Genomic DNA, 23,511 nt, shown 5'->3' with positions numbered 1-23,511 from the left:
GACCTGAAGAAACTGATGATAAAGTTATTTGGAGCTCTTGTATTTGACTAAGTGGCCATTGTGGCATTGAGCATAGAGAAGTGGGGCCAGGTCTCAGCTGCTTTGGCAATAAATTAATAATCAGAGACAATCCTATGAGGTCCCAGAGTACTCGAGATAGGATTGATAGGAATTTGGGGGAAGGCAAATAAAGCAGAGGGAATAGTAAGGGTAGATCTAGTTTTTGACAGGGATTATTTGAGGGATGATGGTAGTATTGTAAGTGAAGATAGGGAGAACAATGTGTTGGTTGAGGGCAAAGGGGTAGAGGACAAGGCAGATAGAGTATTTATGACTACCTTCTGAATTTTCATTATATGTCAGGTAATGTTCTGAGTACTTTTCATACATTGTTATTTTTACTATATTCCTATGAGTTAAGTAATAGTATCTTTATTTTACAGAAGGGGAAACAGGCTCAGAGAAGTTGAATGACATTTCTTTGGTTCAGTATTAAGAAAAATGAGTAATGATACTTTTTATAAATTCTAGATATAAAAGTAGATCCTCTAATGCATGTTTTTGCCCAATGCTCATGTATTTTTATTCAAACTTTATTTTTTTCAGCCAACGTAGAAGATTACTAAGAATGGCTGACAATAGTGTATTAACATCTACTACTGGGAGGACAAGCTTGGCAGACTCCTCTATTTTTGATTCTAAAGTTACCGAAATTTCTAAGGAAAATGTATTTATTGGATCTGCTTCGTATGTTGAAGGTAAACCTGTTAATCAGCTTTAAAACACCACATCACTATTTTAATCCTAAACTGACTAGGAATTTAGGAAATTTAACTGTAATGCCGTTAAGCTAGAGTACAGTTATTCAGTAAATACTTTTTGACAGAATCTCTTTATACTTCATAGATTTTTTTAAGTTTTTATTTCAAGTCCAGTTAGGTAACATACAGTGTTGTATTAGTTTCAGGTGTACAATATAGTAATTCAACACTTATATACATCACCCTGTGCTCATCACCTATTTAATCACCCCTGCCCCGCAAGGGTAACCATCAGTTTGTTCTCTATAATTAAGAGTCTGTTTCTTGCTTTGTCTCTCTATTTTTTTCATTTTGCTTGTTTTGTTTCTTAAATTTCACATGAGTGAAATTATATGGTATTTGTCTTTCTTTGACTGACTTAGTTCTCTTAGCATTATACCCTCTAACACCATCCATGTTGTTGCAAATGGCAAGATTTCATTCTTTTTATGGCTGAGTAATATTTCACTATATATATACCATATCTTCTTTATCCATTCACCAATTGATGATGGATACTTGGCTTCCATAATTTGGCTATTGTAGATAATGCTGCTATAAACATAGGGGTGTGTGTATCCCTTGAATTAGTGTTCTTATATTCTTTGGGTAAATACCCAGGAGTGCAATTGCTGGATCATAAGGTAGCTCTATTTTTAACTTTTTAAGGAACCTCCATACTGTTTTCCACAGTGGCTGTACAGTTTCCACAGTTTGCATTCCCACCAACAGTGCCTGAGGGTTCCTTTTCTCTACATCCTCACCAACACCTGTTGTTTCTTGTGTTGTTGATTTTAGCCATTTATACTGTACAGATTTTTGATTATTGTTTGGATTAATGCTTCCCAGCTTTGAAGGAGAAAGCACCTTATTGTTTAATATTGCTTTTTCTGTATGTGAGGGCAATCTAGATGCAACACTGTTAGAATTTATCCATTTATGACTGGTTAGGTGAAAAGCCACTTCTTCCCTTAACCACTTTATAAATGGATCTGTCCTGAAGTTGCATGCACTGTTGCCGAGGATGGCTGTGCAAGAGAGTGAATGCTTTTTTTGGTTAGGAGGAGTGCTAATGTTTGTATGCTCTGTGGCAATTTGTTTTTTCTTTCTCTAAAGTGATAGATGTCCACATTTTAAAAAATAAACTGAAAATTAAGTCATTTTAATTTTAGAGAATGTTATGATACCTCAAAGATGGAAAAACATGCCAGATATAGCTAGAAGAGGGATTAGGAACTGTTGATTTTGATATTAGTACCTGATAAACATTTAAACATTTTTAATTTTGATAGAAGAAATGCCTCAAATTGAAACGAGAATGATACTGGTTCAGGAAGCTGGAAAACAAGAAGAACTTATAAAAGCTTTAAAGGTATGGAATTTTAGCTTTTTTTTTTTTTTTTAAGAAAGACTATTTTTCTTCCATCAGTGTTTAAATAATTTTATAGTTTTCTTAATCTTATACTTAAGTCTCTTTTCCACAGACTATTAAAATAATGGAAGTCCCTGTTATAAAGATAAGAGAAACTTGTCCTGGAAAGTCGGATGAAAAATTAATAAAAAGTGTTGTTAATATGGTAGGTCAAGCATTTCATTGCATGTGGCATGCTGCACTACTCTTGATTGTATCCTTAAATTCCACTTAATGGTGATTGGACCTAAATTAGGCACAAGGTATATTTTGTGCACTCTGAAGCTAGATGAATAGAATCTTTTATATTTATTTTTAAAATTTGGGTGTTTTTGAAACCCAAACTATGGTATATATTGTAAGTAATGAACTTTTTACATTGTAATTTGGCATTGTTAAATTTAAACAGCACACATATATTCACAAAGATCTGATGTTTTTCTTTAACCTCTAGCTTTTTTTCCCATTAATTTTATGATTATTCCAATTCTTGCTTTATTTCCAAAATTATAAATCATGGGTGCCTGGGTGGCTCAGTTGGTTAAGTGTCTGACCCTTGGTTTCGCCTTGGGTCATATTCTCAGGGTGGTGGGATCCAGCCCTGGTTGGAGCTCCACACTTACTGTCGAGTCTGCTTAAGACTCCCTCCTCCTCTCTCCCCCCACCCCTGCTCACTTGCGTGCACACTCTCTCTCAAAATAAATAAAATCTTTAAAAAATATAAATCACAATAATTTGACAGTCATCAGGGAATTTGTCTCAGCATATGAAATATATCTGATTCTATATACCAGCTGTATTAGTTTGTCAGGGCTGCCATAACATAACGAGACTGGGTGGCTTAAACAACAGAAATGTGTTTTCTCAAGGTTCTGGAGACTAGAAGTCCCAAGATCAAGGTGTTGGCACGTTTGGTTTCTCTTCAGGTCTCTCTCCTTGGCTTGCAGATGGCCACCAGTTGTGTCTTCACGTGGCCCTTCTGGGCATGCACATCCCTGATAACTCTGTGTCTAAATTTCCTCTTCCCATAAGTACATTGGATTAGATTGGATTAGGGCCCACCTATGTGACCTCATTTAACCTTAATTACCCCTTAAAAGGCTCTGTCTTCAAATACAGTCTCGTTTCGAGGTTACAGGGGTTAGGGCTTCAATGTGAATTTCGAGAATACACAATTCAGCCCATCACATCAGCCTAGCAAATAAAGCCCAAACTATTTACTCACCTATTTGGAATTTTCTTTTAAATGATTCTGTTCTTTTGGCATAGGAGTCATACAGCTACTTAAATATCTTCATTCTTTTTCACAGATGTACATGATGAAGTGTTAAACAGTTAAAGCCTTTTTATATCCTGCATTTGCCACATGACAACTACCTACATATTTCATATCTTTCCCTTACTTTCCTGAAATAAGAAAAGATTAAGTTAATCTAAACCCTTTTTGTAGATACTAAGTGCCACAGTATTTTTTCTATTTTGATTTCTATAAATCATTCTGAAGATTATTTGTGCAGGAAGAGCTGTTAAGTGTGGTATCATTTTCTTGGTGAGAATAAAAAGTAATAGTGGATATCTTTCTAATGCATCTTACTATCAAAATGTGTGTACTTAAAAAAATCATCATTTTAATTTTACATGTGTATTAGATGATTTATAATGACTAAGTCATGTCCAAAGTTATGCCTTTATAATATTAATATTCAAAATTTAATATCGATATAGATGGAGATATGTATATATAAAAATACAAATAGTAAAGAAATAAGACTGTTCACTAGTGTAATGCTTATTGTGTGATTTAAAATTTGCTACAAATATAAAGATAAAAGTGTTGATAGTGAATTGATTTTTAGGTGTTATTTAGAGTTATATGAATTCATTTTGTAATCTATAAATAATTTTTATTTCTAATAACCACCTGAAAAAAATCAAGGAAATTAAAGTGCCCTTTGTAAAGATGGAATCACTGGAAGAGTTGGAAAGTTTGGATTCTCCAGAATTTGAAAATGTATTCATAGTCATGGACTTCGAGGACTCTGTTTTTAATGAGTTACACAAGACTGATTATAGAATTATTGGACCACCAGTTATCTTAAACTGTGCCCAAAAAGGAGAGGTAAGAAAATACACATTTATTATGACTTTTAAGGTTAAATTTTTACTAATGAATTTTGTGAAAATTCATAAGCAGAAAAATCCTTGTTAATTGTTGGGAGTATGTAAGATTTAAAGTAGGGATTGTACTGGCTACTCTAATATAGTTTTTAAAATCTTTCTACTGTAACTCTTAGGAGTGAAAATGTAAGACTAATGACAGTTACATATTTGTGTGTATATAACACACGTATATAAATACCTGCAATGTCTTGGGAAGAAATAATTTTTTAAACTTGGGTTCCAGAAATGTATACACATATATAAACTTATTTTCTTCCACAGACTAAATACACATTTCCATTTTTATTTGTTACTGCATGGTTTAAAATTAAAGAAATTATTTTAGCTTTTTTTTTTTTTTTTTTTAATATTGGGTTGTAAATTTAAGTTTATTTGTTTATTTATTTTAAGTAATCTCTACACCCAATGTGGAGCTTGAACTCCCAACCCATAGGTCAGGAGTTGTGTGCTCTTCCAGCTGAGCCAGCCAGGCACCCCTGCTTTGTGTTTTTATTTTTATTTTTTTATTATTTTTTTTTTCTGAGAGCTCATAAATCTGTAACTATTGTGGCAGATTTTTTTTTTTTTAATGATTTTTTATTATATTATGTTAGTCACCATACAGTACATCCCCGGTTTCCGATGTAAGGCTCGATGATTCATTATTTGCGTATAACACCCAGTGCACCATGTCTGTGCCCCCTTACTCCCATCACCGGTCTATCCCATTCCCCCACCCCTCCCCTCTGAGGCCCTCAGTTTGTTTCTCATAGTCCATAGTCTCTCATGTTTCATTCCCCCTTCTGATTACTCCCTTCTTTATCCCTTTCTTCCCCTACGGATCATCCTGATTCTTATTTTCCATAGATGAGAGAAATCATATGATAGTTGTCTTTCTCTGCTTGACTTATTTCACTTAGCATTATCTCCTCCAGTGCCGTCTCATGTTGAGCAAATGTTGAGAACTCGTTCTTTCTGATAGCTAGGTAATATTCCATTGTATATATGGACCACAACTCTTAATCAAGTCATCTGTTGAAGGGCATCTCGGCTCCTTCCACGATTTAGCTATTGTGGACATTGCTGCTATGAACATTGGGGTGCATATGGCCCTTCTCTTCACTACGTCTGTATCTTTGGGGTAAACACCCAGTAGTGCAATGGCTGGATCATAGGGTGGCTCAATTTTAACTTTTTAAGGGACCTCCACACTGTTTTCCAGAGTGGCTGTACCAGACAATTCCCACCAACAATGTAGGATCCCCTTTCTCCACATCCTCTCCAACAATTGTTGTTTCTTGTCTTGTCTATTTTTGCCATTCTAACTGGCGTAAGGTGGTATCTCAGTGTGGTTTTGATTTGAATTTCCCTGATGGCTAATGATTTTGAACATTTTTAATGTTCTGTTAGCCATTTGTATGTCTTCATTGGAAAAGTTCTTTCATATCTTCTGCCCATTTTTTGATTTGTTTATTTGTTTCTCGTGTATTGAGTTTGAGAAGTCCTTTGTAGATCTTGGATACAAGTCTTTTATCTGTAGTGTCATTTGCAAATATATTCTCCCATTCCGTGGGCTGCCTCTTGATTTTTCTGACTTTTTCCTTGGCTGTGCAGAAACTTTTAATCTTGATGAAGTCCCATAATTCATTTTATCTTTTGTTTCTCTTGCCTTTGGGATGTGTCATGAAAAAGGTTGCTTTGGCCGATGTCGTAGAGGTTGCTGCCTATGTTCTCCTCTAGAATTTTGATGGATTCCTGCCTCACATCGAGGTCTTTCATCCATTTGGAGTTTATTTTTGTGTATGGTGTGAGATATGTGGTCAAGTTTCATTCTTTTGCATGTAGCTGTCCAATTTTCCCAGCACCATTTATTGAAGAGACTGTCTTTTTCCCACCAGATGTTTTTTCGCACATCAATATTAGTTGCCCAAAGAGCCGAGGGTCCATTTCTGGGTTCTCTATTCTGTTCCATTGGTCTATGTGTCTGTTTTTGTGCCAGTACCATGCTTCTTTTGATCACAGCTTTGTAGTACAGCTTCGAAATCGGCATTGTGATGCCCCAGCTTTTTTCCTTGTTCAACAGTTCCTTGGAGATTTGGGGCCTTTTCTGTTTCCATACAAATTTAAGGACTGTTTGTTCCAGTTCCTTGAAAATTCTCGGTATTTTGATCGGGATAGCATTAGAGAATTAGATTGCTCTGGGTAGCATGGACATTTTAACTATGTTAATTCTTCATCCATGGAGCATGGAATATCTTTCCATCTTTTTATGTCTTCCTCAATGTCTTTAAAAGTAGTGATTTATAGTTTCTAGAATATAGACCCTTTACGTCTCTGGTTAAGTTAATTCCAAGGATAAGTATGGTTTTTGGTGCTATTGTAAATGGGATGGATTCCCTAATTTCTCTTTCTTCGGTCTCGTTATTCGTGTATAGAAATGCAACTGATTTCTGAGCATTGATTTTGTATCCTGCCACATTACTGAATTGCTGTATAACTTCTGATAGTTTGGGAGTGGCTTCTTTTGGGTTTTCCATATAGAGTATCATGTCATCTGCGAAGAGAGACATTTTGACTTCTTCTTTGCCGATTTGGATACCTTTGATCCCTTTTTGTCGTCTGATTGCTGTTGCAAGGACTTCTAGTACTATGTTGAATAATAGTGGTGAGGAGTGGGCATCCTTGTCATGTTCCTGATCTTAAGGGAAGGGGCTCGCTTTTACCCCCTTGAGAATAATATTTGCAGTAGGCTTTTCATAGATGGCTTTTATGAGATTGAGAAATGTACCCTCTATTCCTACACTCTGAAGGGTTTTAATCAGGAAAGGATGCTGTATTTTGTCAAATGCTTTTTCGGCATCAATTGAGAGGATCATATGGTTCCTGAGTCTTTTCTTGTTGATATGATGTATCACGCTGATTGATTTGTGAAGCAACCTGCATCCCAGGTATGAATCCCACTTGATCATGATGGATAATCCTTTTAATGTACTGTTGGATTCTATTAGCAAGTATCTTGTTGAGGATTTTGGCGTCCATATTCATTAGGGAAATCCTTCTGTAATTCTCCTTTTTGAGGGGGTCTTTGCCTGGTTTGGGGATCAAGGTAATATTGGCCTCATAGAATGAGTTCGGTAGCTTTCCTTCTGTTTCTATTTTTTGAAATAGCTTTAGGAGAATAGGTATTATTTCTTCTTTGAATGTTTGGTAGAATTCCCCAGGAAAACCGTCCGGGCCTGGAGTTTTGTTATTTGGAAGGTTGTTTATCACTCACTCAGTTTCTTCATAATTAATTGGCCTGTTTAAGAAATCAATTTCTTCCTGTTTCAATCTTGGTAGTTTATAGGTTTCCAGGAAGGATTCCATCTCTTCCAGATTGCTTAGTTTATTGGCATATAGCTGTTGATAAAAATTTCTAATATCCTTTAATTTCAATGGTGTTAATGTGACCTCTCCTTTTCTTTCATAATTTTAATAATTTGGGTCCTTTCTCTTTTCTTTTGGATAAGTGTTGCCAGTGGTCTGTCAATTTTATTGATTCTCTCAAAGAACCAGCTTCTAGTCCTGTTGATCTGCTCTACTGTACTTCTGGTTTCTGATTGATTGATTTCTGCTCTAATTTTGGCCATGAGTGGATTAGGCCTGTCCCTCAGTTGCTGTTCCAGCTTCTTGAGGTGAGAATATAAAAACTGCATTTTAGATTTTTCTATTCTTTTGAGTGAGGCTTGGATGGCTATGTATTTCCCCCTTAGGACTGCCTTTGCAGTATCCCATAGGTTTTGGACCGTTGTGTTTTCATTCTCATTGGTCTCCATAAATTGTTTAAGTTGATTTTTGGTTTCCTGGTTTATCGAGTCATTCCTGAGCAGGATGGTTCTTAGTCTCCAAGTGTTTGAGTTTCTTCCAAAGTTTTCCTTGTGGTTGAGTTCCAATTTCAGAGCTTTGTGGTCTGAGAATATGCAGGGGATAATTTCAATCTTTTGAGTATCGGTTGGAGACATGTTTTTGTGTCCCAGTGGATCTTTAGCTGAGAATGTAATTTCCATGGGCATTTGAATGAAGGCGATATTGCTTTGGTTCGAGATGGGGTGACACTGCTTCCTATACCTATCATGAGTCGGCATCGTCAGTATGGCATTCAAAAGCCTTTGATTCTTTGCTTAGTTTTGCCAGGGTGTTCTGTCTATTTCTGATAGTGAAATGTTGAGGTCCCCCTACTATTAATGTATTTTTATCTATATGTCTCTTATCTGGTTAAGAGTTGGCTTGTGTATCTTGCTGCTCCCTGTTGAGGGACATATATATATTTATAATTGTCATATCCACTTGTTGAATAAAGTTCCTTTCAAGAATAATATAGTGCCCTTCTGCTTCTCTAACTATAGTCTGTAGTTTAATATCAATCTATCTGATGATGAAAATTGCTACCAGCTTTCTTTTGAGGTCCATTTGCGTGAAAGATGGTACTCCATCCCCTTACTCTCAGTCTGAATGCATCTTTGGGTTTGAAATGGAGTCTCTTGTAGACAAAATGGATGGGTCATTTCTTTTTATCAATCTGCAACCCTGTCTTGCGCGTTTATGGGACAGCCCATTCACATTGAGACTGAGTACTGAGAGATATGATTTTAATGATGCCATGTTGCCAGTAAAGTCTTTGTTTGTATTGGCTGTGACTTTCTGTTCTGTACTCACTCTTGGGGCTTTTTACCTTAGGACCCCCGTAATATCTCTGTAGGGCTGGTTTCATGGTTTAAAAATTGTTAATGACTGGCCGACTGATGTCTTATTTCTCCATCAATTCCTGAATAAGCCTTGCTGGATAAAGGATCCTTGGCTGCATGTTTTCTCTGAAAGAGCTTTAAAAATGCTCCCCAACCATTTCTCTCATTCAGGTCTGTGAGACGGGTCTGCGTAATTCCTGATGCTTTTGCCTTGGTACATGAGAAATTTCTTTGCCCTGGCTGCTTTCAATACTGTGTATTCTTGGATCTAATATTTGCGAATATGCACTATGGCGTGGCTGCGTAGGGCGTAGGTTTGTCGTGGTTGAGCTTGGGAGAGTCCTCTCTGCCTCTTGGACACGAATGTTTGTTTCCTAGCTAGATTAGGGAGATTTTCAGCTACAATTTGTTTAAATATCTCTTCCCCTAGACCTGCCTCTGTTTCTCCACCCCTCGGGGATGCCGATGATTCTAACATTGGATCGTTTCATTGAGTCAGTAATCTCCGTAGCTTACCATTCATAGGGCGTGGATTTTTAAGACTACAAGCTTCTATTTTTCGTTTTTCCTCTATTAACCCATCCTCCAATTCACTAACATATTCCTCTGCTTGGGGCTGGCGATAAGGCTTTCTGGGTACCACTTTTTGCATTTATTTCTTGAATTTTTAATTTCTGTCAGATTAAGCTCTCATTTCTGTCCTTAGGGATTCTATATTCTCAGTAACCTTTTTGTTAATAGTTTTTTCAGTTCAACTCATCCATTTTGACCAGCTCGTTACTCTGAATTCCATTTCTGATAATTTAGTTTACATCGATATCCATTATTTCTGTGGCGAGGCCCCAGACTCACTGTCTTTCTTTGGGCGGGGGGCTTCTCCTTCTTGTCCATTCTGATGAGAGGGTTGCTGGGGTTGTCAGAGCCCAAATTATTGACTGGGTCCCAGGCGGTGCCCCTTGTTTTATATAGGGATCTTAGGGATGTGGAAGCTTGCTTCTTTAAAGATTTTATTTATTTATTTATCTGAGAGAGGGTGGAGATAGTCAGCAAGAGCGGGGAACAGAAGCAGGGGGAGTGGGAGAGGGAAGCAGGCTCCCAGCGGAGGAGCCCGATGAGGACTCTGCTCGGAGGCAGCTGGGATCACGCCCTAAGCTGGAGACAGGCGCTCAATGACTGTGCCACCCAGGCGCCCCGGGTTGTGGGCTTCTTGATGTTTCAGCCTGCCTTCTGTGTTCTGGGGGAGGGGCCTGCCGCGCCGATACTCAGGCAACCCTGTTTGGGTAGAGTCTCCGCGTCCCCTGCGAGGGGGGATGGGGATGGGCACTCTCTGAGCCGGTATTTCCAGGCTTTTGTTCTCTGGGGGCTTTCCCTGGAGGTCTGCTGTGCCTCTTCTGAGAGTCAGAGCAGCAGAGACCGAATTGTCACAGAACAGATGGTTTGCGGCCCGTTCTCCACTGATGTTCTGGCCACTTTAACTCCGTTACTGTTGGTGCTGCTCAACCCTGCAGCATCTCGGGATGTGCGCCCCACACCCGCCGTCCCTGCCCTCACTTCCAGGGCCGGCACGTCTCTGTCCTTTGTGTTTCTAACGCCACCAGCCACCAGCCGCCCCCGCACGCTCCCGGATCTCCGAACTCCGGGTCTCAGTCTATGCCCGGTGAGCACACCGGGATTCCGGAGTTCCGTGAGAAGCCTGGTGGCGCGTTCACCTGGTTCAGGGTCTCAGTCTGCTGTTCTGCGGGTGCTGACCGCGAGTCCGCCCGCTCCCCCGTGCAGGTGGCCCGCCAGCCGCCCCGCGCGCTCCGGGAGCTCCCGGTCTCAGTCTGGATCCCGTGAGCACACCGGAATTCCGATGTTCCACGAGATGCCTGGTGGCGCGCGCTCCCAGCTCACCGGTCTCAGTCCGCTCTCTCGCGGGTGCCGTCCGTGAGTCCGCCCGCTCCCCCGTGCTGGTGGCTACCGCTTCCCAGCGCCCAAATGCGGCGGCTCCCTCCCCCTTTCATTTATCTTCCGATATCTGTGCGCGGTTTCATGGCTCCCCGCTTCGTACCTCAATACTCAGCGCTGGAGATGTTCATTTGTAGAGATCCAGATGTATCTTCCTGCGTCTCAGGCTGATTCCGTGGTTATTTAGGCTGGTCTGGTACCTATCCAGCTCGACTCAGGGGACCGGCTGAAAAAGCGGTCCCCTACTCCTCTGCCGTCTTAACTCCCCGTGGCAGATTTTTAAATATTGCTTTTTTATGTATCATTATTCTTGTTCGAGGTTCTAGAGTTTTGACTTCTAAATGCACAGCATGATCTATCAAAGCAGTTAAAGTTCTTTACAGTGTTTTAGCACACCTAACTTGTCCCTGCTTTGTGTTTTTAAATAACATTTCAGTTTTAGAGTTGTAGTAGATTTAGTCTGTATTCTTTATTTTTGTTGCTACATTTTGCCACTCTTAAGCTTGCCTTATTAACTTAAAATTGTATAGGTCAATTTTGTGTTTCTTTTGTTATAGATAGTTAATAAAGTGCATGATAATCTTTAATTCTCTGTTTTGATTTAAAAGTGTTGCTTTCAAGAAACCAAGTAAACCTTTTAAAGACCAAAATTGTGAAATAATCTTGCATGATGGTGGGAATTATATATCTATACATATTTTTTTAACCATTCTTTTATATATATATATATATATCTCCATTGGTTAAATTATTTACTATTTCCATTTTTTTAGCTCAAAAGTTGGAATCATATTTGGTTCAAGAATATGTAATTTACATAGTGTTCATTAAAAAATATTTTGAACTGTTGTAAATTGGGATTTTAATTGGAAACATATACAATAGTGTATGGAGTCTGAAATTTTTCCTACTAGATAAAACTTTGAATGTGTCAAAGTATATTTTAGAACTGAAAGTTTGCGTATAAATATGTTTAATTTGCCAGTAGTAAAGTGTGTTTAGATTGTGTGTGTCAAATGTTAATTGGGAGTTATGGGGGATTTTTGTATTGTAAAACTTGTAATCTGTTTTTTGTTATTTTTTTGTTGCATATTGAAAAATGCAAGAAATCTTTGAATTGACAAAGGTGATTGTCAAGAGGGGGAAATATGTTTTAGCGTGAGAAAGATGTGTTCTGTTCTCTACTATAAAGAAAACTCACAGATTTAAAATTGTTGTGTCCTTCAGCCTTTGCCTTTTTCATGTCGCCCACTCTATTGTACAAGCATGATGAATCTAGTACTATGCTTTACTGGATTTAGGAAAAAAGAGGAACTAGTAAGTATTTTAAAACATTCTATTCAAGGAATATTTTTCCAGCCAAAGAAATTTAAATTGACATTTTTTGGGGTTAATTATATCATGGTTTTATTTTAGATATATTGAAGGAGAATTTATGAATATACTGTTTTAAATTTTATGAAGAAACATTCCGAAGAGCCTTGTAAAGAAACATCTTGTTTAGGCTGGCAGGCATATAAATTAAGAGAAAAACTTCATTACTATCTGATTTGTTTAAATTGTCTTTTTCTTAAGGATCATTAGCCACATTATTTGAAGTTTTTGTTAATACATTACAATTTTTTGTTATATAGTTCCAGCCTTCAAGTACATTCATTGCCCTAGAGAGTTCATAGAAACTTTTTTGATTCATAAAATTTTCTGTGTTGAAACTAATAGTGTATTACTATAACTTTGTGGGAAGAATTTTGGTGTGATATATCCTGGTGTTAAAAAAAGACTTCTATTTAGGATGTATGAAAGCCAGTTGTTTAATTAAGTTTTGTGTAATTATCTTTACTAGCTTATCTCTATGTATAATTTTGCCTGTGCCAATTAGGCAAATGAATCTTTAATTTTTTTGACATAAAATTCATATCATTATAAAAATTCTTGTATGTACCTTATAAATAAAAATTATTCAGTAGATGCTAAATGACTTCTAAACATAATTTAAAATTTTGTTCAAATTAATCGTAAAGTTAATGTTCCCTAATTTTTCTTTTGAGGTCAGATTGGTGACATTGGTTCATCACATGGGTGGAGTTATTCGAAAAGACTTTAATTCAAAAGTTACACATTTGGTGGCAAATTGTACACAAGGAGAAAAATTCAGGGTATGTAAACTTACGTGTATATTTCAGTATAGCATTTTGGGGGGGTGGATTTAATAACAGTGCTTTCATCCGATCTATTTCTCCCACAGTTTATTGAGGATAAGAAATTCAATTTTTGCTATATGTACATTTAGTAAAAATATTAAATTATAAGAATGTGGTCCTTTAGGTTTTAAGGAAGCAATGGAACCTGAGTTAGGTCTTGTAATAAGTAGGATTTGTGAATGAGTAGGATTGTGGAAGTTGGTAGATGGGTGACAGTTCAGGCAGTTGATTAATATTAGCAAAGTTTACTATAAGCATTGGTGAATAAGGGGGTTGGGAAGTGTTGAGCAGATATTTCACTCTTGTCTAAATGGTCTAAGTAAGAGCAAAACTATGTTCTTGTAAAATGGTTCTAAGATTTAGCTAATGAAAACTATAAAACAACAGGAGAAACTACTTTTATTAGAATTAAAATCTTAGTTTAAGATTGCACTTGAATATTTTAGGAAGAATTTATCACTTTGTTCCCACCCTCCATCAGTGTATTTATGTAACAAATGGTAATTTGGGGGTAATGTTAAATTCCTGGGAGGTATGCTTTCCAATTCATGTCTAGTTTTTCATGACTTAATCAGGTAATTTCTTCTGTACTCCTGTCTTGGGGGTCAGTACTTCCAAGGAAGTAAACATGGAGAAAGGAGAAATAGAAATATAGTAAAATAAAGATGAACTTAGCTTCAGAGTTATGTTTACTTAAAATAAGGAAATGGTTTGGACATCATGGAACTTGTTCTAAATTATTTTAACCTAACTTGTATGAATGAAATACAGTTTTTCTGTTAATTTTTCTTTATATTTTGTCATAAAGCAGATGAATAATGATCTAAAACTGCAAAAAATAGTATGTATAAAATTGCTTAGAAATTCCATGAATGCAGTTATTTAAGGTGAAAATTTATTGTAATTAATGTTTATATTTTTAGATTGCTGTGAGCCTGGGCACTCCAATTATGAAATCAGAATGGATTTATAAAGCTTGGGAAAGGCGGAATGAACAGTGAGTGTTTAGAAATTCAGTAGGTCATTATTTGAATTAAGTATGTTATGAATATAAACCCATGTGCCCCAAACCCTAAATTCATAGATAGTATAGACAAAATAAATTTAGTCTTTGGGTAGCCTAAGGAATAAAGTCTAGGAGGGGCAAAGTTATAAAAAAAAAAATTATAAAAAATTGAAAATTGAAAGACATCTGTGATATCTTCAGACTTTACCTTGTGAAATAATTTTGATCATTAACAGAAAACTATTAGGTAAAAGTTTAATGCATCTGGATATTTAGATTGTTACATTTTTTTCACTGTGTTTGTCTGGTTACATTCTAAGTGGTGATTGCAATTCATAACCTGTTAAGCTTTCCAACTTCATAAATCCTTGCTATTCTACTTCATCATGACTTAGTGTTTTATGAAACTAAAGAACCCCTGGAATACGTAGAAAATTTCATGTCCGGAGTAAGGATTTGAATCTTGTAAAGACTACTTGTGATCAAATTTTGTTAGAAGTTACTTCCGGGCTGACTGAGGACACATCAATTTTTTTTTTTTAACTGATGTTTTTGTGAACATTTCAAGACTACGTATAAAATATTTTCAATAAATGGATTATACTGAAAACCTTGGGCATTATTATAGATTTATAAATTGATATACTTACTGAATTTAAGCTGGTTTTAAAAGAGTATATTTTGTTTTTAGGGATTTCTCTGCATCAGTTGATGACTTTAGAAATGAATTTAAAGTTCCTCCATTTCAAGATTGCATTTTAAGTTTCTTGGGATTTTCGGATGAAGAAAAAACCAATATGGAAGAAATGACTAAAATGCAAGGTAGAATTTACTATAATTTAAAAGTTATATTTCTTTTCCCCACTCTTGCTTAATCATCTCCTGGCTAATAAGCCTCTTAAAAAAATTCAGGTTTGGAGAGAGATAGTTTGGTTTATTTATGCTTGCATGCATTTCTTTTTAGGAGGTAACTGTTTCCCCGTTGGAGATGAAAGATGCACTCACCTTGTAGTTGAAGAGAATGTAGTAAAAGAACTTCCATTTGAACCTTCGAAGAAACTTTATGTTGTCAAGCAGGAGGCAAGTAGTTCTAGAATAAGATTGGCTTTTTTTTTTCAGATAGTTTTATTTTTATTTTATTTTATTTTTTTAAGTAGGCTCCACACCCAATGCGCGGCTAACTAACGACCCCAAAATTAAGAGTTGCATGCTCTACCGACTGAGTCAGCTAGAAGCCCCAAGATTGTTTTTTTTAAAATATTGCTAATCGCTTCTCTGATAAGATAAATTCTTAATTAAAATTTTTTTTCTCTTAGTGGTTCTGGGGAAGCATTCAAATGGATGCCCGAGCTGGAGAAACTATGTATTTATATGAAAAGGTATGCTTTTTTGTCCATTAGTCATTTGTTTTGTGCATTTGATTGTATAAAGATAACACTTCTGTCCAAAAAGTGTGGTATGATTGGCATACCAGTCATCTTTTACGTCATGCTTAAGAGTTTGAGAATAATTGAACAATTAGTTATTGAGTAATAGTTTATGTAGATTTAAATAAAACTATTCAATGCAGTAGAATTATTTTAATCTAATATATGTCGTTCTGTGCTACTTCTTCGTGATACCATTATGAACAATAACATTCTTATCTTTAGAAACTTAAAACCTTAAGGGAAAGATAGATATACAAGCAACTATAGTGCAGAATATGTGCTATAGTTGAGTAATTGTTTTAACTAGCCTCGTTCTGAGAGACTCAGGCAGGTCTGAAAAGCAAATAAATGTTGAGCCAACTTACTAGGCTAACCTTGGTAAGGACATTCAAGTTAGACAGCAGGTTCGGGAGATGGTGTGAAGCTTGAAAGTACATTGAAATAGCAAGTAGTTTAGTATGGCTTCAGAAAAGAGTGTGGGAAAGAAGGCCAACAAATAAAGCTTATGATTTAGGTAGAATCAAGGAGTTTTTAAAATCTTTTTAAGAACTTGGTAAGTATTGGGAGCCATTGAAGAATATTAAGAGGAGAGATGTCATTAGGCAAGGAAAATGTAGCTTTCACGCTAGACTGGTGAAGAGTGGTATCATTCAACAAAACATGGCATAAAGCTATAGAGGCAGGCTTTAAAGGAAGATTTTCTTTAGTTGGAGATTGAATTTGAATAGAATATTGAAGATGAGATGCAGATTTATTGTATTACTATAAAATCTAGATAGGTACTGTATTGTCTTATCTTCTGACTCCTGTTCTTAGTGTAAGGTTCTTAACCATAAAGTTTAAAAACTGCTTAAAATTTCAGGAGAGCTTTTAAAGTCAAGTGTTATTTGGCAAATATTGGAGAGCAGTATGTCCAAGCACTGTGCTAAATGCTAAGGATACAGTGAACAAACTATGAATGGTCCCTGCCCCCCGGAGTTTATGGCCTAACAGGGGACTAGACAGTAAACAAGCTTACAGATGAATACGTAATGGTGATAGAGCTGTGAAGAAACAGAACGGGGTGCTTGGGGTTAGGCAATTACAGTTGTCCCTTGACTATTGTTTTATGAATCTTTCGAATTACCTGGCAGAGTGTGTAGTTGTAAAATTATTGTGCAAAATCCAGATTTTGTCAGACTTGTAAATATATTTTTCTTCTGTTCCTGTCTCAGTATAGAACCAAGGAAGTAAAACTGAGCTTTTGTGCTTTTGATTGCAGGCTAATACTCCTGAGCTCAAGAAATCAGTGTCACTGCTTTCTCTAAATACCCCAAACAGCAATCGCAAAAGACGTCGTTTAAAAGAGACACTTGCTCAGCTTTCAAGAGAGACAGACATGTCACCTTTTCCTCCCCGTAAGCGCCCGTCAGCTGAACATTCCCTTTCTATAGGGTCACTCCTAGATATCTCCAACACACCAGAGTCTAGCATTAACTATGGAGGTAATTCACATTTAAAAAAATTGATCATTAAAATTTAGTGGAGTGGAATAATTATTAGAATATAGATAAATCACTACCACAGTGAATATGAAAGGTTCTGCCTTTTACTACCTTTGTTCTAGGTGAGGAGAAAAGCCACATAAAATGCTTCCATTTAATGATTGCTTACTGTATGCTAAGTGCTTTCTATATTTTATTCGCGTATCTATATTTTATTAGCTGTTCAAAGTGCAAATTCTTGACATTGGCAAAACAAGATCACAGAAGGTGTCACATGAATTATGGAGAAAATAGGTACGATGAAATCAGTGGGATGCGCTCCGTTTGTTCTCCAGTGATATAGGAAGGCCCTACAATTAACTCTTCCCTCTTGATCATCAATTTTTCCTTCTATTTTTGTTTTTTAATCTGCACACAAATGTGTTTTTTAGATTTAAGAAACAATCAAAACCTCTCGACATGACACTCTCTACTTATTATTCCATTTCTCTTTTTCCTTTTACATGAGTACTCTTCAAAGAATTACCTTGATCCGTTGTGTCATTTCCTTGCTTCTCATTGTCTTCTCAACTCACTCCAATTGAACTTAAGTCCCTACTGCACGAAATTGCTCTTGCTGAGGAGACTGACAGTTATTTTTTTTTTAAGATTTTATGTATTTATTTGAGAGAGAGAAAGAGAGCAAGAGTGCCCGAGCCAGGGGAGGGGCAGAGGGACAAGCAGACTCCCTGCTGAGCCTGGAGCCTGATACGGGCTCCATCCCAGGACCCTGAGATCATGAACTGAGCTGAAGTCAGACACTTAACCAACTGAGCCACCCAGGTGCCCCAAGACTGACAGTTTTTATGGAGTCAGCAGCATATAACACATGAATAGCTATTTCTTCCTGGAGATAGTTTTTTCTCTTAGATTTTGTACCTCATTTCTCATTCTCCTTTGCCTAACTTCTCCAGCTCTAACTGTTGAATGTTATTCCTGAGTCATTTCTTCTCTATTGTATTCTCCCTAAGTGGTTTCATTTAATTCCAATGCTTTAAAAAACATTCATATGCTGTTGACTCCCCAATGTGTCTTCTTGCCTGTCCAACTGCCTACTTAATACCTATTTGTACATGTCTAATACATATCTTAAACCTAACATAATCAAATTAGAACTCTTGATTTCGATTCTACCATTCTCAACTCTATTCCTTTGCCACCCTTCCTTTATCAGCCTTTCCTATAAAATGGGTCTCTCTTAGATGATTATGTTGGTCTCCTAAATGGTTTCTCTATATTCATTTTTGCCTCTTTTTTTAAGTTTATTTATTTAAGAAATCTCTACACCCAATGTGGGGATTGAACTCACAACCCTGAGATTAAGAGTCACATGCTCCTCCAACTGAGTCAGCCAGGTGCCCCCATTTTTGCCTTTCTATATGCAGCACTTAGGTCTCTAAAATACATATAAATTTGATCATGCCAGTCCTGTGCTTGAAGTCATTCAGTGGCTTTGTATTACCATAGCTTTCAAGTTCCTATGTGATCCTTTCTCATCTATGTCCAACCTCATATGACGATATCATGCTTTTCTATAATACTCTAAGCTTCAGTCCCACTATCTCTGTTATTCTTTGGATATTTCCACTACATTTACACCTCAGGAACTTTATACTTGCCCTCTTTGCCTTAAAGAAATTTTATTTGGTTTTCTGCAAAGTTAGGTCCCTGTTCCAGCACTTCTCATTAACCCATTACCTGTTGTTGTCTTCAGTAATAGTTATCACTGTTAGAAATTTTATTTTTTATTTCACCAGAATGTAAGCTTTAAGAGAACAAGAGCCTTGTCTAATCCTTTGCTTTGTTCTCAATGCCTAGTACAGAGTAGGTACTTACTAAATATTCATAGAAGGAGTTGAGTGTCAATTTATAGAAGGCCCAGAAAACTGAGGTGGAGTTGAGAAATGAGAGGAGCAAGAATGCTGCTATATTAATTCGCATTTTAAGGGATAGTGAATAGGTCAGTTTGCTTGGAGTTTAGAGGAGTAATAATTCAATTGGAAAGGTTAATTGGGCCCTAATATTAGAGGACTTTCAAATCAGACTGGTATGTCTGAACTGCATATTGTCATCAACAAGGAACTTTAGAAACTGTTGAGCAGTAGAGTAATTGGTTGAGTAGGTAATTTGTAGTGGATTATTCTGAAGAATGCTTAAAAGGAAGGCAGTTCTGAGATGGCCAGACCATGAAGTAATCTACAGTGGCTTGGGCCACAAGGTGATAAAACCCTGAACCAGGGTTGCTAATGGTTGGAAAGAAAAGTAGGAAGCACTGTGGAGATACTGATGGAATGGAGTGACAGGAAGGGAATAAGAGATGACAGCAGAATATTAAAATAGAAGTAATGTTACCTTGGCGAAAATAGGATGTCTGTACTTTTGAGGAAAATAGTGTAGTTTTAGAGAACATCCAGGTTAAATTGAGGTACAAATGTCCAGTGGGTATTTAGAAAAATTGAACTTGGTGCTTGGATGGAAGGATTATGATTAGATACATAGGTCTGAGAATTTATTGGTTCCGTAATTGTGATGGACATACTGGGCATAGGATGGTAAAAGCTGATCGTATCAAAGGACTGAAACTTGAATATGCAGTTTAGGGGATAGGAGAAGAAAATGAATCACTAAAGAAAATAGACATGACAACTATGCTAATATATTAGGTACTCTGTATAGAATCCCCAGTTTGTAGATCACTATGTAAACACAATAATTAAATTGAATCAATGTATGTCAGATTTTTTTCTCTTGACAAATGTAATGGCAGAAGTTCTTGGGTCTGGAGAGTAGTCTGAAATAACATACGGCAAGTGGGAATATCTTTGGTCTGTTAGCTTTAAAAAGCATTCAGAGCTTCATAGTATACATCATTGTTTTAATAATATTTAAAATTATCTTTGAGTAAAACTGATATACTGGGTCTATATATTGTTTTTTTCATGTCATTGTATGATATACATTTGTTTACCTATTTTAAAATTTGCCATTAGGAGATTCTGTACATTACATCAAAGTACTTTAACCATATCTATAGTAAGAAAGTATATCTTAAACTTTTACGAAATTTCATTTTTTTGAAATACATATAAAGTATATCAATGTGTCCTCCCACTTTGTGTTGGACTGGATGTTTTATATTATGTTAAAAACTAATAGAATTTGCAGTTGAGGTTGGGTTTTGTTGAGGAAGGTTCCTCTATATATGTGGTAAGTTTTCTGTTACTATGTAATCATTACCTTTTTGTCCTTTAACTTAAATAGTTTTAGTTGCTTTTCATTTTATTATTTGACCTCTTTAGTTTGAAATAATTTCAGATTGCAAAAAGCTACAAAAATAGTAGAGATTCCAGTACTCTACTCAGAATTCCCAAATGGAAATATTCTACCATGTTTGCTTTAGCATTCATTCATTCTCCCTCTCTTTCTATATGCACACGTATTTTTTTATATCTGTACTGTTTGAGACTAAGTTGCAGATATGATGTGCCTTTTCTTCTAAATACTTAAATGTATATTTCCCAAAATAGAGGGACATTTCTTGTACCACTACAGTATAGGTATTGTAATTAGGAAATTGACATTAATAGTATGACCGACTCTTAATTTTTATCGGTTGTTTAGCTAATACCCTTTTTAGGAAAAGAAAAAAGTTTTTTCTGCTCTAGGGTCCAATCCAGAATCATATGTTGTTATCTCTCTCTAGTCTCTTCTAATCTGGAATAGTTCCTCAACTTTCTTTGTTTTTAATGACCTTGACAATTTTGAAGAGTACCTGCCAGTTATTTAGTATAATGTCTGTCAATTTGGAGTCATTGATACTTTTAATCATTATTTCTTTCTGGTCTTATCCTATGAGGAAATTTTACTTTAATGAAAATGTAGATGGGTATATTTCTAAGCGTGGATATCCTTCCCCGTTTTTGTTGTTAAATATGCACAATTTCTGGCACTTATATCTGGTTTTCATTAAATCTTTCTTCCTTTTTACCTTTTAGAAACACCAAAGTCTTGTACTAAGTCTTCTAAAAATTCCACTCCGGTTCCTTTGAAGCAGTCAGCCAGGTGGCAAGTTGCAAAAGAACTTTATCAGACTGAAAGTAATTATGTAAATATATTGGCTACAATTATTCAGGTAAAAGTTTGGTTGCAAAATGATCCCTGTTCCAGTGTTCCTAACTAAAAAATCTAGGAGATGCTATTTCTTATAAGAAAATTATATAAGCATAGAATTTGAACATAAAAATGAAAATGTATGACAAATAGCTGCTATTAGGGAAATGCCATACTGTAATAATAGCTTTTATTCATACAGAAATAGCACCTTTTTTATAGTGACTGAAAAGAGAAAGATCCTCAGTAGATGATCTTAGAGGGGACCAGGTTTTATTCGATATAGAACTTTGCAGGTTCCCTGTCACGATACTGCATTTATATTTATATGTGGATATGGTAGGTAACTTTTTCTGAAAATGTGCATTCTAGGAGTCATTGCTTTATTTAGTATTGTATATATGTGAAAAGCAATCACTTGAAGCATAACAATATGGATGTAATTTTTTTGGTCATCCTTTCATGTGTCAAGTTTCTTTAAGTGTGCAGTGTTTAGTCATAAATGTTAAATCATTGCTTTCATTAAAATGTACTAGGAAGTTAGTGCTGAAAAAAAAAGAATTCTGGGGCGCCTGGGCGGCTCAAATGGTTAAGTGTCTGCCTTCAGCTCAGGTCATGATCCTGGGATCGAGTACCCCATTGGGCTCCCTGCTCCTTGGGGAGCCTACTTCTCCCTCTGCCTCTGGCTCTCGCTCTCTCTCTCTCTCTCTCATGAATAAATAAAATCTTTAAAAAAAAAAAAAAAGAAAGAATTCTAATGGGTCCTTAAAGGATGAGTTTGAAGAAGATATTAAGAATAAACTGGAATTCAAGGTTCTGAAAGACAATATTAGAACATTATTTTGGCATCTGCAGAAAGAGGGAATAGATTTGTTTTAGGTAATGAAGGAGATTGTCAGGAAAATAAAGTTGATACCATCAAGCTTGTCTTTGAATAGAAAAATAATAGTTTCTGATTGGGGTTAATTTTTAACTGACCTCTATTTGAATTCTTAATATAACTCATTAGTGTTCAGTATAATAGCCTTTAGTTGCTTGTGCCATTGATAAAATGCGTGGATAAGAAATGGAAAGACTTCTTTCTTGGTATTGATGGAGAGGTTATTCTTCACAGTTAATTTGTTTAGCAGTAGTCAAGGGTTTATGAGGCCCTCTGCTGTATTAAACTTTACTTGTTTTAAGTCAGCTTTGCTCTTCTTCCTCAAGGGAAATCATCCTAGATGAGTTTCTTGTTGAAGTTTTTGTAGTCAGCCAAAATGTAGTTGAGTAGCAGAAAATCTCCTTGGCATATACTGTTCATGTACTTTGGTAGCATTTATTACCCAGAAATGTAAATCCTTTCAAGCCATGGTAAATGCACTGGAGTTTCAGAATTCTACTTTGCATATCAATTAAATTCACTAAAATGCCTTAAAAAAAAGCCTTTAGAATTATAGACTGTAGATAGTTTCATACCACTCTGCTTACTATAAACTCACCCAAGATTTTATTGAAAAGATTGTGGCCTTAAATTCATAATGATGTTCTCTTCAAACTTTATTTTAGGACCGATGTTTTCCTTTTTTTTGAAATTGGATTTGGAAAAACTTAATTTAGCCCCCAAATTAAATAAATATCCAGAAGCCTCTTTATTTATTTTATGTAATATGTGGGTGCCTGTTAATATAGATTATTGTGCCAGGTGTTAAAGAGGATTCCTGTTTTAAAGGAACTTAGACTGGAAGAGGAGATAAAACATACATATTTAATTATAATACCAAATGGAAGGTTATGAGCATCATGAGGGAGGTTTAGATAAGGTATTTGGAGACTTGTGTGGTGTGAGTTTTACTCTTCCAGCTTAGAGAAGGTGTTGGGCTGGAAGTTTCAATGGATTGAACATTGGAAAAAGCATCATAAAGAAGATAAAAATTGAAGTGAATTTTATTTATTTATTTTTAAAGATTTATTTATTTAGAGAGAGAGTGAGTGAGTGTGCACATGCATCAGGGGGGAGGGAGAAGGAGAGAATCTCAGTCAGACTCTGTGCTGAGCCCAGCAGGGCTCGATCCCACAACCCTGAGATCATGATGTGAGCTGAGACCAAGAGTTGGATGCTTAACTGATTGAGCCACCCAGGCTCTCCTGAAGTGAATTTTAAAGTATGAGTATGATTAGTACATGCAAAGAATATGGGTAGGGAGTGTATTTGAGATTGTG

General features: G+C 36.1%; 1 protein-coding gene across 1 annotated transcript in view; it reads left to right on the top strand.

Moving 5' to 3' along the window:
- ECT2 (epithelial cell transforming 2) overlaps positions 1 to 23,511 on the top strand; it is a 69,564-nt gene that overhangs the window by 2,785 nt on the left and 43,268 nt on the right. Inside the window, exons 2-13 of the mRNA XM_008705383.2 lie at positions 607 to 758; positions 2,093 to 2,172; positions 2,285 to 2,377; positions 4,148 to 4,330; positions 12,270 to 12,359; positions 13,091 to 13,198; positions 14,167 to 14,240; positions 14,941 to 15,071; positions 15,214 to 15,329; positions 15,566 to 15,628; positions 16,941 to 17,163; positions 21,198 to 21,334. Of these exons, the coding sequence (XP_008703605.1) occupies positions 629 to 758; positions 2,093 to 2,172; positions 2,285 to 2,377; positions 4,148 to 4,330; positions 12,270 to 12,359; positions 13,091 to 13,198; positions 14,167 to 14,240; positions 14,941 to 15,071; positions 15,214 to 15,329; positions 15,566 to 15,628; positions 16,941 to 17,163; positions 21,198 to 21,334 (1,428 nt within the window). The 5' untranslated portion in view covers positions 607 to 628. The remainder of the gene's footprint in view (positions 1 to 606; positions 759 to 2,092; positions 2,173 to 2,284; positions 2,378 to 4,147; positions 4,331 to 12,269; positions 12,360 to 13,090; positions 13,199 to 14,166; positions 14,241 to 14,940; positions 15,072 to 15,213; positions 15,330 to 15,565; positions 15,629 to 16,940; positions 17,164 to 21,197; positions 21,335 to 23,511) is intronic.

The sequence above is a fragment of the Ursus maritimus genome, unplaced genomic scaffold, assembly GCF_017311325.1.
Source record: "Ursus maritimus isolate PB19 unplaced genomic scaffold, ASM1731132v1 scaffold_4, whole genome shotgun sequence".
Lineage (NCBI taxonomy): Eukaryota > Metazoa > Chordata > Mammalia > Carnivora > Ursidae > Ursus > Ursus maritimus.
The sequence above is the reverse complement of the archived record's forward strand: the minus strand, read 5'-3'. Positions and strand labels throughout refer to the sequence as shown.